Source organism: Desmodus rotundus, chromosome 4, assembly GCF_022682495.2.
Source record: "Desmodus rotundus isolate HL8 chromosome 4, HLdesRot8A.1, whole genome shotgun sequence".
In the NCBI taxonomy this organism is placed as follows: Eukaryota; Metazoa; Chordata; class Mammalia; order Chiroptera; family Phyllostomidae; genus Desmodus; species Desmodus rotundus.
Genome location: NC_071390.1, coordinates 51,835,348 through 51,854,731, shown reverse-complemented (window position 1 = coordinate 51,854,731; position 19,384 = coordinate 51,835,348). Strand labels below are relative to the sequence as shown.

General features: G+C 37.8%; 2 protein-coding genes across 5 annotated transcripts in view; one reads left to right on the top strand and one right to left on the bottom strand.

The window, feature by feature from the left end:
- Positions 1-19,384, bottom strand: part of FAM149B1 (family with sequence similarity 149 member B1) — a 56,438-nt gene that overhangs the window by 10,957 nt on the left and 26,097 nt on the right. For all 3 annotated transcript variants that reach the window (XM_053923215.1, XM_024561021.3, XM_053923216.1), the window contains 4 exons: positions 18,500-18,642; positions 17,607-17,723; positions 14,034-14,201; positions 9,761-9,948 (listed from right to left, as the gene is read on the bottom strand). In XM_053923215.1, the coding sequence (XP_053779190.1) occupies positions 9,761-9,948; positions 14,034-14,201; positions 17,607-17,723; positions 18,500-18,642 (616 nt within the window). The remainder of the gene's footprint in view (positions 1-9,760; positions 9,949-14,033; positions 14,202-17,606; positions 17,724-18,499; positions 18,643-19,384) is intronic.
- Positions 1-19,384, top strand: part of DNAJC9 (DnaJ heat shock protein family (Hsp40) member C9) — a 52,286-nt gene that overhangs the window by 17,093 nt on the left and 15,809 nt on the right. The window lies entirely within an intron of this gene.

The window sequence follows — 19,384 nt, the reverse complement described above, 5'->3', positions numbered from 1 at the left end:
AGTAGCCGAATGCTGAAACATTTTTTCTCATCAAAATGTGACAAGTACAGGGTTTGAGGAGTTCTGAAGCCAACAAGTACCGAGGTATAACTCTCTAGAGCAAAAAAAGAAAAGAAAAAAAGAAAATCTCTAGAGCAAAGCTGTGCAACAGAACATTTGCAGTCGCTGGGAATGCTCTACATACGCACTGCCTAACACAGTGGCCTCTACCCACGTGTAGCAATGGAGAACTTAACATTTGGTTAGTTTGGGGAACAGGATTTTAAATCTAATTTTAATTAAAATTTGAGTAGCCACATGTGACTAGTGACTAGTAACGCTAGGGAAATCGTCACCTCATTAATCCAGGCCTCAAAGAATTTCCACGCATAAAGCTACAAGATTAAAACCCACTGTTAAAAATCACAACTCACAAGGAGACAAAACAACTTGAGAAAAAGCAAGCAAAAACAGCATAATCAGGTCAGCAAAGACTTAAGAAATTGAAATTATCAGGTTCAAAATGTAAAAGAAGTGAAGCAATTAAAAAAATATGAGTAAAGAGTGAGACATAAAAATAACCAAGCAGACTTGTAAAATAAAATGAAATTACGAGAACTAAAATTACAAAAACCCCCCAAACAAACAAACAAACAAAAACCCTTAGCAGAGACAATATCAGATTAGATCCTGCTGAAGACAGACTTAGTGAACTAGAAGAAAAAAACTTAAAGAAATCCTGAATTCAGTCCAAAGCAAAGGAGGTGGAAAATATGAACTGTACACTGAGGGACAAATTTTACCGTATGTAAATTACACCTCAACTTAAAAAATGAAGATGTAGAATCACAATGAAACACTCTTATACATCAACAGAAAATTAAAGTTGATCAAAAACTATTGATAAGATTGTGAGCACAGGAACTCACGTCCTCTTGGTGGACATACATAACTGGCACTATCACTTTGGACAATTCGGTGGTGTCTAATGAAGTTGCAGATGCATTTCCATATGAGCCAGCCACATCCTTGGTGTATACCCTAGAGGAGCTCTTGCACATATACCAGGAGGAATGTTCAAGAATGTTCATAGTTTCATTGATCATAATTACAAAACAGTGGATTTTGGTGGGTTTTAGCATTTTTCACCATCAAATTTGGCTCAGAAACTGAATTCAAGATGAGAGATTATGTTTCTGAGTAAAATTAATATGAACTCTTGGTGGTCATTGGTTCTAAATCACATCCATCATCATTCTGCTTACTACTGTTTCATTCTGAGGAGGTACGGCTATCCTCAACAAATATGTCCAGTGAAGCTTTTTTCCCCATTAGCAAATCAGGATTAAAGTAATTTTAAAATAAATAATAAATATTCTTCCACAATTTAGATTTTAACACTGACTCAGCTGAAAGTTAAAATGATGGTAAAAATACTAAATTATAAAAATGAAAAATAGTTACATTTACTAAGTTTTATACACTTTTGGTTTAGAGTTGACATCTCCAAATACGACATGTTGCCATGTGGCCCTACTGCACATATGACTAGCATGCAGTTTGGCTTTTCTTTCTCATAGAGAGACGGAAAAAACAATTCCCCAGCAGTAGGGATAGGTTTGTACCAGCGCCTGCAGGTTGGCCCTAACAACAACTGACCAACTGGTCCACACAAAAGCCAAAAATGCAAGCATTCTCTTTCCATATGGTATTTTTTTAAAGTAATGATAATAGCTAACATTTATTGCGCTCATAAATATTACAGGAACTGCTCTATGAATTTCACATAACTCATTTATTTCTTAAATGACCATAGGAGATAAATATTAGTATTATACTTGTTTTATAGGTAAAGAAACTAAGGCACAGCAAGGTTCAGCACCTTGTATAAGATACAAAGTTAGTGTCAGAGCCAGTGGTGGAACACAGGTTGTCTGGTAACTGTGCTTGTGACCATTATGCCACATGGCTTCTCGTGTGGCTAACATTTTAGAGCAGGGGCTGGCAAACTATGGTCCATGGGCCAAATAGGACCCATTACCTGTTTAAAAAAAAATTGTACTGTAGCAAAATATCCGTAACATAAAATTTAATATTTTAACCATTTTCAAGTGTGCAATCCATGGCATTAAGTACATGCCTGTGTTGTGTAGCCATCACCGCTATCTGATTCCATGCCTTTTTTCACTCCGAAGGAAACCTCATGCACTTTGCCATCACATGTTTTTGTAAATAAAGTTGTATGAGTAGTTTGCTTATTGTATAGTTCTCCATTGTATGAATATATCACATTCTACTGTTGAGGGACATTTAGGAAGTTTTCCCATAGAAACTATCCAAAATGAAATACACAGAGGAAAAAAGTCCAAAAGGTATCTGAGGGATCAGTGACCAAAATATACAGATCTGGTTGCTGTGTAACCACAGTCCTGAGGGATGGAGGGGCGCGGGGCAGACGAAATATCTGAAAGAATTATGGCTGAAAACTTTCCACAAAACAATATCCCACAGATCCTAATAGGTCAACAAACTCCAAGCAGAAATAACATGAAGAAAATTACATCAAGGCACAGCATAATCAGATTGCTCAAAGCCAATGATAAAAAGAAAATCTTAAAAGGAACCAGAGGAAAAAGAGACGTGTACACAGGAACAAAGAAAAGGATGACATCAGATTTCTTGTTAAAAACAATGCAAATGAGAAGACAGTGGACAACATTTTTAAAGTACTGAGAGAAAAACTGTCTACCTAAAATTTCATACACTGTAAAATTATCTTGAAAAATATGGAAGCAAAATAATTTTCCTATCTACAAATGAAAGAATTCATCACTAACAGACTCACATACAAGAAATGTTAGAGGATATCCTTCAGATTAGAAGAATTAAAACAATTTTTTTACTGAAATAAAATTCACATAACAAAATTCACAATTTTTAACCATTTTAAAGTATACAAGTAAGTGGGTTTTTAAAATTACATTCACAATGTGTGCAGATACCACCACTATCTAATTCAGAAAACTTCCATCACTCCAAAAGAAATCCCATGTTTCCCAATTCCCCTCTTCCTCCATCCCGTGGCAACCACTGAACTATTTTCTATCTCTGCGGACCTGCCTGTTCTTTCTGAACATTTCATCTGAATGGAATCATACAATAACACAATATATGGCCCTTTGTGTCTAGCTGCTTCTGTTTAGCATATTTTTACATGGGTTCATGTTGTAGCAAGCATTATTACTTAATTCCTTTTTATGGATGAGTAATACTCTGTTGGGTGGCCTATTAGTTTCTCAGGCTGCCACAACAAAACACCACAGACTGTATGGCTTAAACAACAGAAATTCATTTTCTCACAGTTATGGACGCTAGCAGTCCAAGATCAAGGTGTTGTCAGGGTTGGTTTGTGGTGAGACCTCTCTTCCTGGCTTGTAGGCAGCTGCCTTTTTGCTGTGTCCTTTTGTCCCCTCTCTTTTGTGCATGCATAGAAAGAATACTGATGTCTCTTCCTCTTCTTATAAGGATACCAACCTGATAGGATTGGGGCCCCATTCTTAGTTACTACCCCGAAGGCCCTATCTCCAAACACATTCATGTTGGCAGTAAGGGCTTAAACATGTGAATTTTTAAAAAGATTTTATCTATTTACTTTTAGAGGGGAAGGGAGGGATAAAGAGAGGGAGAGAAACAACAATGTGTGGTTGCCTCTCACGCACCCTGCACTGGGGAACCTGGACTGCAACCCATGCATGTGCCCTGACTGGGAATTGAACCAGTGACACTTTGGTTCGCAGGCTGGCACTCAATCCACTGAGCCACACCAGACAGGGTCAAGATACGAATTTTGAGGAGGACACAATTCAGCCCATAATGCATGATTCACCAAATTTTCTTTATCCATTCATCAATTGGTAGACATTTGGGTTGGTTCCCCTTTTTGATTATTATGAATAATGCTGCTACGAACATTCATGCACAGGCTTTTTGTGGGTATGTGTTTTCAGTTCTTTCAGTTATATACCTTTGAATGGAATTGCTGTGTCAAATGGTAACTTATATTTAACCTTTTGAGGACCTGCCAAACTGTTTCCAATGCAGCAATCGCTACACCACTTTATGTATTCACTAGCAGTGTGTGAAGGTTCCAATAATCTCCACGTTCTCACCAACACTTGTACTGTCCTTTAAAATATGTATATCCATCCATCTTAGCAGGTATGACATGGTATCTGATTGTGGTTTGCTTTTGATTTGCATTTCCCTAATGAATAATGATCTTGAACATCATTTCAGGTACTTATTGGTTATTCGTATATCTTCTTTGGAGAAATGTCTATTCAAGTTATTTGCCCATTTTTTAAAATTGGGTTGTTTGTCCTTTTGTCATTGAATTGTAGTTCTTTATATATTGTGGCTGCTAGATTCTTATGAGTTGTATCATTTGTGCATATTTGCTCCCATTCTGTACGTGATTTTCTCACTTTTCTTGATAATGTCTTTGATACAAAAAGTTTATTATTCTGATAAGTCCAATTTATCTTTTTTAATTTTTTTGTCATTTGTGGACTTGGTGTCATATCCAAGAATCCACTGCCAAACCAAGCAATAAACCCACAGATGCAAATAGCTCAACAAACTCCAAGCAGAAGCAACATGAAGAAAATTACAAGACATAAGCTCGTGCCAATCATGAAGATATACTCTAATGTTTTCTTCTCGGAGTTATATAGTTGTAGTTCTTAAATGTGTGTCTTTTTTCCATTTTTAGTTGGTATTTTGTATATGGTGTCAAGTAAGGTCCCAACTTCATTCTTTTCCATGTGGCTATCTAGTTGTTCCTATACCATTTGTTGAGGAAACTATTCTTTTTCCCACTGAATGATCTTCACACCCTTGTTGAAAATCAATTGGTCATAGATGTGTGGGTTTATTTCTGGACTTTTGAATGTATCCTATGCCAGTATCACACTGTTTCTATTATTGTAGCTTTGTGTTGAGTTTTAAAATCAGGAAGTGTGAATCCTCCAACTTTGTTCTTTTTCAATATTGTTTTGTATATTCAGGGTACCTTGCATTTCCATATGAATTTCAGGATCAGCTTGTCCATTTCTGCAAAAAAGGGCAGTTAGAATTTTGATAAGAATTGTACTCAACCTGTCGATCTATTTTGGGGGTGGTGCCAGCTTAAATGATATTAAATCTTTCGTCCACAAACACAACCATCTTTCCATTTCTTTAGGTCTTCTCTAATTTCTTTTAATAATGTTTTGTAGTTTTCAATGTACAACTCTTGCACTGCCTTTGTTAAGTTTATTCCTAAGTGTTATATTATTCTTTTTTTTTCAAGTAGCTTATTTTTCTTTTTTTTGATATATTTATTGATTATGCTATTACAGTTGTCCCATTTCCCCCCTTCACTCAACTCCATCCTGCCCACCCTCTCCCTCCCACATTCCCCCCCTATAGTCCATGTCCATGGGTCATATTTATAAGTTCTTTGGCTTCTACATTTCCTCCACTATTCTTACCCTCCCCCTGTCTATTTTCCACCTATCATTTATGCTATTTATTCTCTGTACCTTCCCCCCTCTCTCCCCCTCCCAATCCCCTATTGATAACCCTCCATGTGATCTCCATCTCTGTAGTTCTGTTTCTGTTCTAGTTGTTTGCTTAGTTTTCTTTTGTTTTGGTTTTACGTGTGGTTGTTAATAACTGTGTGTTTGCTGTCATTTTTACTGTTCATATTTTTTATCTTCTTTTTCTTAGATAAGTCCCTTTAACATTTCATATAATAAATAATGGCTTGGTGATGATGAACTCCTTTAACTTGACCTTATCTGAGAAGCACTTTATCTGCCCTTTCATTCTAAATGATAGCTTTACTGGATACAGTAATCTTGGATGTAGGTCCTTGCCTTTCATGACTTGGAATACTTCTTGCCAGCCCCTTCTTGCCTGTAAGGTCTCTTTGGAGAAATCAGCTGATAGCCTTATGGGAACCCCTTTGTAGGTAACTGTGTCCTTTTCTCTTGCTGCTTCTAAGATTCTCTCCTTTTTACTCTTGGCTAATGTAATTATGATGTGCCTTGGTGTGTTCCTCCTTGGGTCCAGCTTCTTTGGGACTCTCTGAGCTTCCTGGACTTCCTGGAAGTCTATTTCCTTTATCAGACTGGGGAAGTTCTCCTTCATTATTTGTTCTAATAAGTTTTCAATTTTTTGTTCTTCCTCTTCTCCTTCTGGCACCCCTATAATTTGGATGTTGGAACATTTCAAGATGTCCTGGAGGTTCCTAAGCCTCTCCTCATTTTTCCGAGTTCTTGTTTCTTCACTCTTTTCTGGTTGGATGTTTCTTTCTTCCTTCTGGTCCACACCGTTGATTTGAGTCCTAGTTTCCTTCCCTTCACTCTTGGTTCCCTGTACATTTTCCTTTGTTTCTCTTAGCATAGGCTTCATTTTTTCACCTGGTTTTCGAACAGATTCAACCAATTCTGTGAGCATCTTGATAACCAGTGTTTTGAACTGTGCATCTGATAGGGTGGCTATCTCTTCCTCACTTAGTTGTATTTTTTCTGGAGCTTTGAAGTGTTCTGTCATTTGGGCCATTTTTTTCTTTTTCTTTTTGTCTTGGCGCATCTGTTACTTTAAGGGGTGGAGCCTTAGGTGTTCCCCGGGGCTGGGTAATGCTGGTGGCTGCACTGTGACACTGTACGTGGGAAAGGGGCCGAGAGGGAGCAATGGCACTTGCTCTACTCTCCACCGGATTTTGTCACTCCCTCTGCTACCCACAATCAAATTGGGCCCCTCTGGTGCTGTTTCCCGAGTGGGTGGGCTTGTGCACACTCTAGGCCCCTGTGGGTCTCTCCAATGACCTCTCCTGTGAGGCTAGGAGTTTCTCCTGCTGCCGTCCCAACCCCCACGGGTATTTTCACTCAGAGGTTTGAGGCTTTATTTCCCCGCGCTGGAGCCCTGGGTCGCGTGGTCTGCTTTGCTCCCCACCGTTTGTCCGGTTTATCTTTGTGCGAATGTGGGGCCGCGGGTTGCTACCTGCCGCTCTGCCTGCCCCGTTCTCCGCCACTCTGAGTCCGGCCCTCTCAGTTTATCTGTGCGCGAATGTGGGGCCGCAGGGTCTGCTAATGGTCAGACTGCCTGCCCCGTTTGTCCCACACTCCGCCAGTCTCGGTCCCGCCATGGCAATGCGAGTCCTCTCCGTCCCAGTGCCTGTCTCCGCCCCTCCTACCAGTCTGGATGAATGTTTCTTTTTTATCTACTTGGTGTCGGACTTCCTTGCCGTTTGATTTTCTGTTAGTTCTGGTTGTGCGAGGAGGCGCAGTGTGTCTACCTATGCCACCATCTTGGTTCTCCGTTTTATTCTTCTTGATGCTGTTATAAATGAATTGTTTTCTTAATTTTCCTTTCAACTGTTCATTGACAGAGGCTGGAAGAAATCTGAGAAGGATGATGGAGAAGGCATCAATTGCCTTGAACAGATTTAGTAGAAATCTGCATTTGGAGGATGCTGCAAGGGATGGCTCCCAAGGAAATGAGGAACGTTTTATTAGAACGTGGAGGAAGGGAGACATTTGTTATTTGGTGGCAGAAAGGTTAGTGAAATGGTCTCCTGTGGTAATGTGAAAAGCTGAACTTGTAAGTAATGATCTTGGTTATATAGCTAAAGAGATTTCCAGTCCAAGTGTTGAGGGTGAGCTCTGATTTTTTTCTTGCTGCTTATAATAAAACATAAGATGAGAGTGATAAATTGAGGGGAAAACGATTAAACATAAGGAAACCAGGACCTGATGAATTTGGAAATTCTCAGTCTCTCTAGATGGCAAAAGATTCTAAATGAAAGAAGTTGTCAGACTTCCAAAATTCTACTGGTAGGAATCAGCCTGGTAAATCTACACTAGCTGCAAACATGTGCTACCTTTCATGAGAAAGGAAGGATGACTCAGAGGGTGAAACCAAGAGCCCAGAGAGTGGAGCAGAGAGCTGAGAGGATTATTTCCAGGCCTTGAAACTTAATAAAAGAACTCCCAATATTTTCCCAATTGGATTTCAGAATTTCATATGGATCCCTTTTTACTCTCCATCCCTCCTCCTCTGCCTTTTTAACTGGAATGTCTAGAACTGTCATCCTTTCTCTGGCCCACGATTATATGTTGGATGTGGAGTCAGATTAACTTGTCTCTAGGAGTGAAATGGTTAGATTACATAGTTAGATGTTTACATACCTGTGTATATAACCTTTAGTTTCACAGGTCTGTGGGTGGAAAGGAATTGTGCCCCAATAACTTACTTAATGTATTACATCCAAGAACTTCATTCATAGAAGGACCTGATTTAGATGATAAGATGTTTGGGCTTCTGATTTAGGATGAATCTTTTGGGAACCTTAGAAGGGAGATGAATGTATTTTGCATGTGGGAGCACATGAATCACTGGGGACCGGGGGGAGGATTGTAGTGGACAGACTCTGAGGCGGCTCCCCTGTGATGCTCACCTCGTGGCATTCACACTTTTGTGTAATTCCCTCTTTGAATGTGGGCAGATGGGCAGGACCTGTGACTTTTTCCAGAACAATAGGTGATGGTGAAAGTGAAGGGATGTCACTCCTGTGATTATGTTATGTTATATAAGCTTCTGCCTTGCTAGCATACCAGTTCTCAGTCTTTCCGGCCGGTTTTGAAGAAGAAAGCTGCCATGACTACTACATCTATAGGAAACTGAATCCTTCTAAGAACACACAAAAGGGGAAGTGGATCTTTTTCTACTGTAGTTGAGCCTCTACATGAGAACCCAGCCCTGGCCAACACCTTGATTGCAGCCTTTTGAGATCCCAAGTAGAGGACTGGCCAAGATATTCCTGGACTTTTGACCCACAAATCTGTGAGATAATAAAAATATACTGTTTGAAGCTTCTAGGTTTGTAATAATTTTTTGTGCAAAACAGAAAACCAATACAAACAATTCTTGATAAGTTAAATATACATTTAACCATATAATCCAACTATTCCACTTGCAGAAATTTACCCAAGAGAAAAGGAAATCTATTTCCAAAAAATTCTTGTACACTAGTGTTCATAACATCTTTACATGTAATGGTCCAAAGCTGAAAACAATACAAATGTCCATCAACCGATAAATGGATAAATACACTATGGAACAATGGAATACTCAGCAATACAAGGAGTAAATTATTGACACACACAAGGATGAATCTCAAAACGGTCATGATGAGTGGAAGAACTGATAGAAGAGCAAATGCCATATGATTCCATTTATATAAAATTCTGCAAAACAAAAATCTATAGTGACAGAAAGATTAGCTGTCACTGGGGGATGGTGGGTCAGGCCAGGGCAGGAGAGAGGGCTTACAAAGGTCATTTTGAGGTGATGGATATGTTCACTATAGTGGCTGTTTCATGGCTTCATGGGTTTATACACAGGTTAATTTATCAAATTGTATACCTTAAATGTGTATGATTTAGTTTATATCCATTATTCTTCAATAAAGCAGTTTAAAGATGTATTTGCCACTTGCACATTTTTTATCACAAATAATTATATTCAAAGAGAAAGCACAATCTCTGTCTAGTCACCATAGAATAGCCCCTGTTACTCATCTACTCATCCTCAAATATTTTCTAAATATCTCTTAGTTTCTGTGGGAAATACAAATACGAGTCTTGCGCTAATGAAGCATATAGTCTAACTAGCTGGTCAGTGCTTGGAAATCATAAACAATTATCTTTTTATATTGTTTCACGAAGATCCTTACCAGAAGCAAATCCCTCCCAGTGACTACGTGTCAACTGCTCCATACAGCTCAGGACCTTGCTCCACACGTCATCAAACACGTGAGCAAGGACGTCCTCTCTCATGCAGTAAAATGGAGCAACGGGAGGATACCCTAATTTCTGTTTCTCTGTAGCTGCTTCTGCTTTCTTTCCATGAAACCCCTCTTCCCTGTAACAGAAGCAAGATGGAAGACTTCATGGTTATTCTTCACTGAATGCTCACCACTGTCCGTTGTGCTCCTCAGGAGTGTGACTTGTGCCCCTCCCCCTGCCCCTTGCCCAGCATATGTAGCACATGCTTCAAGCTGCCCTGTGAACAAAGGGAGTTCTCGACAGAGGAGACTGCATTTCCATTATTACCCCCACCCCACCCCACTACTCTGCCAAAAAATAGAACCAGAAAAATAAGACAGAATCATTGTGATGTTTTAGCTTTAAGCAGATGAGTGTTGCCAATTGAATAGCAAGCTGTGACAAGCACACAGAAATCATCTTTTTTTGTTGTAGTTGGATGATTTATTTTTTTAAAGATTTTATTTATTTATTTTTAGAGAGAGGGGAAGGGAGGGAGAGAGGGAGAGTAACATCGATTCGTTGCCTCTTGCATGTCCCCAGCCAGGGATCTGGCCCGCAACCCAGGCATGTGCCCTGACCGAGAATTGAACCAGTGACCTTTGGTTTGCAGGCTGGCACTCAACCAACTGAGCCACACCAGCCAGAGCTGTAACTGGATAACATTTAGATGAATATTAATGTGACACATTTCATGATGTGCACTTTATTGTGATTATGCTCCATAATTATTTAAGGCAATGATTCATTAGAAAAACAGTCAACGTAGATTATTAAAATACTTTTACTAATCCAAATAAACATTTGCCATTTCATTGGCTGGAAATGAAAAAGAGGGGAACCCAACAGCGCAGGAAGCTACTCTGAGGCTCTTTTGGAGACTGTGTATCTGTAACTCAGAAACTCCCAGTTAGCCAAGTCTCTCTTCTCTGACAGGGAGTGCCAACAGCCCCACAATTCTGGGGGTGTGGGGGGAACTAGCTGATGTGCTTACTATGACAGATGTATTATAAACTAACACAAGGCAAATTCCGGAACTGGCTTGGGGTAGGGAGCAAGGCCTCTCAGCTTCTGTCTACAATGACAGATACCCCCAGGGCAGCAGAGGTCTCAGAACTAAACAGGAAACTGTTGGCGGAAAGAAGGGTGCTAAGAGATTTATGCAGGGCAGTCAAAGCTCCTTTCCCAAGGAGAACATTTGGGGAAGGAAGGCTGCTTAGTCTTAATTGTATTTAAATTTCTATTTCTCTTTAGAGGAGATAACACATTCATATGATGAAAAATTCAAATTGTAGAAATGTATTCATGCAGTGAAAAATAAGTCTCCTACATCTCTTCCCCCAATGCCCATTCCCCAAAGTAAACATTATACATCAGCCCAGAGAAATAGTTACATTATATACTGTGCTGCACCGTGTTCTTTTATTTAACAATGTATTTTGGCCATGGATCCCTATCAATACACGTAAATCTTCCTCTTTTAAAAAACAGCTGCAGAGTATCCCATTGGATATATCAAATATGCATAATGCATCTAACTAGCTGTTATCGACCAACCAACCTTTTGCTCTTAGTCAATGTTGTAATTAATATCTTTGTACTTAGTTCTTTAGCTACATGGGTATTGTATCTATAGGCTGAATTCCTATAAATAGGATTATTATGTCAAAGGGCCTATGCATTTCAATTTGAAAGATATTGCCCACTCTCCTCTAAAGAGGTAGTATAATTCTCCAGCGGGAAAACAACATGCCTGTTTTCCCATTTAAGTAATTATCAGACTACTTTTATTCTCTGCCAGTCTGACAGATAAAATAGTATCTCATTATAGTATTAATTTGAATCCCTACTTGTGAATGAAATAATTTCATTTCATATATACAGTGGGGCAAAAGTAGGTTTATAGTTGGGAGCACGTGAAAAAATTTATTCTTGTATTATTTATTAATTAGTGTATCATTTTCCATGTGAACGACTGTAAACCTACTTTTGTCTCACCTTGTATTTAAAATCCATTATCTTTTTATGTGAACTATTCATGTTCTTTGCCTGTTTTGTCCTTAGTGTTTTTATTATTGCTGTGCACATATTAAGGAAATTAATAAGTCTTTGTGTATGTATGAACTGCAAGTGTTTTTCCAGTCTGTCATCTGTTGTTTGATTTTTACAGTTATTTTAAAGAATTTTTAAATGACTTGTGTATTCTGTGTTGTGGTTAGAAAGGCCTTACCTATTCCCAAATTATTGTTATGTTTTATTATTTTATGTATTGACTATTGTTTTGAGAGAGAGACAGGGAAAGACAGAGAGAGACAGAGACACCGACTTGCTGCTCCACCTATTATGCATTCATTCATCTGTTGCTTCCGGTAGGGGCCCTGACTGGGGATCTAACCCAGCCTTGGTGTAGCGGGATAATGCTCTAACCAACTGAGCTACCCAGCCAGGTCAAATTATTTTTAAAAACAATCTTTCGTAATTTGGTTTTTTCCCTAAACTTATATGATTTCACTTGTCACATTAAAATTTTTTATATGTATGAATTTATTTTATGTAAAGAATAAGTTAGGAACCTTATTTTTTCCAGTTTATCTATGTTGCACCAAAATCATTTGCTGAACCTACTGTACATATTAATTTCCTGGTGGTGTTTTGGTTTATTTCTGGGCCTTCACTCTTTTAAATTAGAGACATTCTAACGTTCCAACAGCTGTCATTTTTCAGTCAATATCTCAGTGGTATCTCTAAAGTGAATGCTGCTTTCTAAAAAATCTTCCCTGTACTACCTGAAAATTCATTTGGGTTTGCTATCAGGAAAAGGGAAAGAGATGTCCTAGGGGACACGTATATATTTACATCATAAAAATAAAGCTGATTTAACTAATTTAAAATATAAGTGAGAACCAAGGGAGAAGACTGACTTGAAAAAGGAAAATAGAGATAATCTGACTCATGCCAGGAGAAGTAAAGGGAAAGGGGGCGGTCTCCAGAAAACTAAAAGAACCTAATTATGATTCTTTTGCTAGCTCAGTGTTGTTGTGTACAGGAATCTGGGTTATGTTTAGCTGACCCTGGGATGTGTACATTGAACACATCAGTAAGCATGGCTCAGTAGGCAATATGATGGGAAGAAAATTCCAGAATCATTGACACAATACTAACTAGATCTAACCAAATCCTCATCACCTAAAATGAAATTTTCACTCACTTCCAAATATGCTGCTGTGACTATCAATTCTGGAACTTTTAAAGGCTTGCGGGAATAGTTTAAGAGTTTAATGTTTCAGCCCTGGCTAGTGTGACTCAGGGGACTGAGTGCTGGCCTGCAAACCAAAAGGTCATTGGTTCGATTCTCAGTCAGGGCACAGGCCTGGGTTGTGAGCCAGATCCCCAGATTGGGGGGGGGCGGGAGCAGTGAGAGGCAACCAATAGATGTGTCTCTCCCACATTGATGTTTCTCTCCCTCTCTTTCTCCCTCCCTTCCCCTCTCTCTAAAAATACATAAATAAAAATTTTTTAAAAGAGTTTAATGTTTCAGAAAGGTGACATAGAATATGAAGAGAACACTGGATTCAGAATTGGATAAAGTTTTGGCTTTAGCTTTACCTGAGAAAAATCATTTAACTACTCTGATTCTCACCTCTCCTATAAAGAGGGTCTATCTATGTCTATGTCTAATAATATCTATGTCACAGGACCATTGTCAGAATACAATCCGAATAGATATAAATAAGCATTATTAATTAGAGTCTGTTGAGCATAAGGGTTTTATATAAACTGTATGTACCTTTTTCAAACAGGATTTATGTAAATGAAGTTCATATCTCTTCAACTGTTCTTTTAAAAAGTTTCAGTGACTCCATGAGTTACTGGTGATAATTTACAAAGGGTAAAGTCAAATTATGTGGAGAAAAAAGTTAATTCATTTCAAAATGTTTAAGGTCAAGAAGAGGTAAATGATGCAGGAAGAAAAAAACATAAGGAAGTCTGGTAGGTGGAAGTAATAGGGATTTATATCAACTAAGCACGTGAACTCTGGATACCTGAGAAATAATAGAAAAGTAGTAACAAAAAGTGACATAAATCTAATTATAGGTAATGTTGGTAGTATAGTTTAGAAAAAGTAGATACTAATACATCAAAGAGGAGAGAAGTAAATAGCTGAAAAGACGTAATACTCACGTATCTGTGTGGTCAAGTGCTAGATATTCCTCTATTATTCCTTCAGAGAGGATCACACAGTCTTCCTCTTCTTTTTCCATAGAACACAGGCTAGGGGATTTGGCAATGGAACACGCTTTGTGAACATAAGGAGTTGAAAAATGTAACTTCTTTCCCCTGATACCAAATCTCGGAGAGAAAAAAAAGCAAATATTAATTATGTACAACATAAACAGTTCTCACAGCAACTCAGTCACATGAGTTTTAGCTCCAAGTCCCTTGTCCTGGGGACACCTTCCTGTACTACCATAAACCTTAATGTCTATTAATCCTCAGATCAGGAAGAACAAATACTAGTCATACACCTACCTGCTTAGGTGTATTATGGAGTATTGAATACTGCTTGGTATCTTTTCAGTTGCAACAACTGTGGCTATAAAATAAAATTTTTTAAAAAAATCTAAGAATATTTACATTCATAATTGCATCTTTAAAGGCACCTCAGGAGGTTATGTGCTTATTTCCATAATTCTGTCATTGATCAAAATGCATGCTCCTTAAGGGCAGGGATCTTCTCCTATTTATAGTGTTTAAATTTCTCTTCAAGCCCAAGTATTCAATGAATATGTGATGACTTATTCATTTCAGCAAGCTTACTTTGGAGAAAGTCAATCAGATCTGAGCAATACAACGTTTTTAATGCAACAAAGAAAGTGAGGGTTTCTTAGTTGAGGAAGTATCGCTACGCCCGGAGTCACAGGTGAGTAAATGATTAAAGACCTGGCTCTCTGGTGGCTTTCCGGGGATGGGTATATAGAGGAACACTCACTACTCATGGTGACTAAGGGAGTTGGGGTCTTGGTCAAGGTCATGGTCTCTACTGATTGGTGGGTTCTAGGGTAGGAGGTAGTTGATCGTTTGAGCAATACAATTTTTAAAAATGGCTCCTAGTTTAACTAAATATCAAATATAACCAAATCATGTTATTTGTTATTCTTTTTACTTTTTTTGTACCTTGGGTATTTTTTTTAATGAAGAAAAAGAATAAATCTATAGCACTTTTTACCAAGGGTAGTGGTAAAATCTTATTGGAAGACATTTTGGAAATACGTATTTGAAGTCTTAAAATAAATATACCCATTAATTCAGTGATTCTGTTTGTAGGGATATCTTTCAAGGATATGCCTTACAAGATTAAGCTATAAAAATTATCATCACAGAATTGTTTATAATTGCCAAAAGTTAAAGCTAGCCCAACAGTTTCAAAATACAGGTTTAGGTATTGATTGTTTAAATAATGGTATATTAATGCAGTAGAATACTATGCAGCCATTAAATTAATGTTGTAGGAGAAAACAGAAAGAGCCCCAAATAAAATGGTAAGGATTGTATAAAAAGATTACATAATATATACAGTAATTTCATGAAATTAAGTACGTATGTGGCAGAGAATGCTAGATACCCCAACATCCATTCTCTCCTTCTTTCCTAGTAGATCATGTCAGTTTAATTCAGGAGAGCAACACCCACCTCAAAGACTACATTTCCCACTACGTTGCAGCCAGATGTAGCCAGTAAGAGATGAGCAGAATTGTTATGTGGGATTCTGGGAAAGCTGTTTAAGGAGAATTGGCTTGGCTATCAGGGGTACCCTCATGCCCTTTGCCTTTCCTCCTTTCTGCTACCTGGAATGTGAATGTCATATTTGGAACTCTATGAGAAATCTTGGACCATAAAGAAAACTTCAGGGAAAACATCCTCAGTTAGCATGGTGTAAAGGAAGCAAAAATTCGGATGGGCCTGGAACATCCTACTGTAACCAGAGAGCAAGGATATAGTCAAGACAAAAACAAAGGAACTAGCTTGACATGGCCTAGTTGTAACAATTAAAACATCAATCAAAATGGTTAATGAAAACATAAATATTTTGAAATGCTATGAGTTCATTTGGTACTCAAGAGAGGAAATGTCACATATGGACAAAGTAATAGTTATGAAAGTAAATAGCATGAATTCTGTTTAATTTGTTATTGCTTTCCATAAGTAGTGGCATGCTAATATAGCTAAATAATATGTTTCATCTAAGTACATATCTGTGTGTACATAGGCATTTGTTTCATCTGTACTATATTAAATAGAAGTAATTATTGAAAACTGTAAGTCAAATAGACCAGAAAAGCAAACCTAAAAATAAGAAGGGTCAGTCAGCACTGGCGGAAGCAGGCGGAAGGGAAAGGAAAGAGGTCTTTCTGCAGTGTGTTGCAGAATGCTTGGTTCTTTGTTTCCTTTGAGATGAACTCTCTGAATGAAACTATTATTTATAGCTGTAAAATTAGAATGAGGTATATATATAAAGTTTATACTAGCAGATCAGAAAAATGTATTTTAATGCAGCACATGAGTTAAGCAGCTTTTGTCAGTAAGAATTAATGAACACTTCATCTCTGTGGGACACATTAGTTGTAAAAAATTTGAAATTTATATAAAGGATAAACTTTAAAGACAAAGCTCAGCCTAGTGACCAGAATCTTGAGTTTATATCACTTTGAGAAAGGCAAACAATTCCTATTTCTGATCAAAAATCAGTTAGTTGATACCCCAGATCCCATAACCCTAACTGGCCTAAGGCAGTAACATTTCACTTTGTGGACTGATGAAGTTACTACAACAAAACAGCCACCAAAAGTAAGTATTATGACAATTCTCAGATGGTATCAAATAGTGAAACTACAGTCTTAGGAAAAAGTATAGGAACAATAAGAAATGAATTAAAACTATGATATTTTACAGTAGATTTAAGGGTAAGTGTAGGTTTTGAAATAATCCTATTTGGGTATATTTTGCTGCTATTTAAAAAGTTTGGGTTGCTCCAAAGAATTAGCCATTTTAATTAATATACTAAATACCCCTGTTAAGCTAAAAAACTAACAGCAGTTTAACTTTATAGAAGTTAAAGTTAGAAGAGATTAAGTTGTAAATAATATATGTTTTTTATTTTTATTTTATTTATTTACTTATTTTTAGACAGAGGGGAAGGGAGGGAGAAAGATAGGGAGAGAAACATCAATGTGTGGTTGCCTCTCGCACACCCTGCACCAGGGAACCTGGCTCGCAACCCAGGCATGTGCCCCGACTGGGAATCAAACCAGCAACCCTTTGGTTTGCAGGCTGGTGCTCAATCCACTGAGCCATACCAGCCAGGGGTAATATTACATGTTTAAGCAAAAATCACTTTTTCAAATAAATTTTAAGGCCTATTTCTTAGACTCCTAAATTTCTTTAAGCCAGTCTATCTACACATTTATTCTAAGAGGGAACTTCCTGTACCTACCTGTAGGTAGATGAATATAGGTATAGATAATATATACATATTATCTACATAACAAAAATATCCTTAAACCCTAGGGAATGTCTTACTTTTTGAAAAAAATTATATAACAATTCTAACATGCACAAAGACTATGGTCGGTCTTAAAGAATTTGCTGTCCTTTATTAAATAAAAAAGTAGAAGTATTTTAATTCCTCAGTATAACTGGTAGAACATAATACTTGGGCATTTGGACACATAAATACTTAGATATTAGAATACTTACATAGTAGAATCTCTTTCCTGAGACAGTGTTGCCTCATGTGAAGCTGAAATAGCAGAAGGAGATCTAGGATACAGTCCATAACCTTCACTTGGAGTGATTATCTGCTTACCCAAAATCCTTCAAAGTGAACATAAAAAGACTATTAACCACCCTCACCTGGCATAAATCCAAAATGTAGGCATTTTTAGAACAAATGTGATAGCTCTACATAGAAGTCCAGTATACACTTAGTCTGATAACCGATTAAGAATGACTCCTAGAAAATGTGAATACAGAGCCTTATTAGAGATGTGTCTGTCCCACAGGATAGACATGGAAAAGACAAAGCTGCTATAGCCCTTTCCCCCCGCCCACCACCAAAAACAAATCCAAAGCAACTGAGCAAACACTTGTAATTTTCCCTCCGTCCTCAATAATAATCTTCTTTAAACCTTCCAAAATGAGTGAAAGCCAAGCCAAAATAGTGAAAAGCATGAATTAAACTCCTAAGAACAGGAAGCTTTATACATTTTAAGTATATGTATTAAGTGCACTAATACGGGTTCTAAGGAAACATTTCTAACAGCTTATGTGTGCTTTCAACTACATACAAACATTTCCCTGTGGATAGGAGCGTCGACAAGCCATTTTCTGGCCGTATTGTTCAGAACAAGGGCTTTTGCATGGCCACGACACACAGACCTCAGCTAAGCACAGCGACTGTCCCACTGGTCCAGGAGGACACATTCACGGTCGTGAAAACTCCAGGAAGCTGCCAGCAACTCGAGTTTTCTTTCAAGTGAAGCTTTACACTGCATGACCTTATTTGCTCATCAAAACCATGCCCAGAAAGATTCCGGATACGAGTTGTTTTGGAAATCTGCTTTTCATGTGTTCGTATTGGCCACGCATACCTGAGGTGAGGGAAAGTAAATGTCCACTGTTGGCACTCCTCCTGCAGACTCCTAGTGTGTACACTCAGCTGCTGCTCGTACAAGAGCTCGTCGATGGCTGTGAACATGGCCTGGACTTTCTCAGTGGCGTTTTGATCAAGTTCCTAGAAGAAAATATCACCCCAAAGTGTTTAAGTGAACTCCAGTCTCTGTTAAAAATATTAAAGGTTGAAAGAAATCAGATTTTGTTTTGTTTTGTTTTCAATATTTAGTCCATTTGAAATACTGTTGAATTTCCACAAAAGTTAAGTTAGTGTTTTCAGATCTTAGAATATTCAGCTGTCCTCCCGATTTTTATTTGAAGAAAACTTATGGAAATTTCTACTTTTTAAAGTAACATTTTCCCCATCATAAAAATAATGTATTGTAATCATTTTGAAAGATCCAGAAAAGTATAATGAAAAAAATTACCAATAATTCTACTGCTCAAAATAATGATTGCTAATAATTTTAGTATAGGTATTTGATGATATTCCAGCAATTTTTTAGAGCTTAAGGTAGACAATCCAATGTATATATTACTTTGTAGTCTGCATTTTCACTTGGCAGTTTAGGTGGTATCCTTGCCCTCTGTGATCTTTCCCTTAGCAGCAGCCAAAGGGGTGGCTAAAACATGCGAAAGCGGTCATGTCATCATGCTATCTGATTCTCTGCTTACTCTCTGCTTCATCTGTGTTCACGCATGCTGTTACATGCCAGTGTGAGAAAAGTTATTCCTTCTTTTAAAAGATGAAAAAATATGTATTTTCACCCTAAGAATGAAAGTCTGCTCCTATTTAATAAAAAAGGGCTTGCTAGGTAGATATGAAGGTTAACTATGAATACAACACAAATATATTTTTAAAA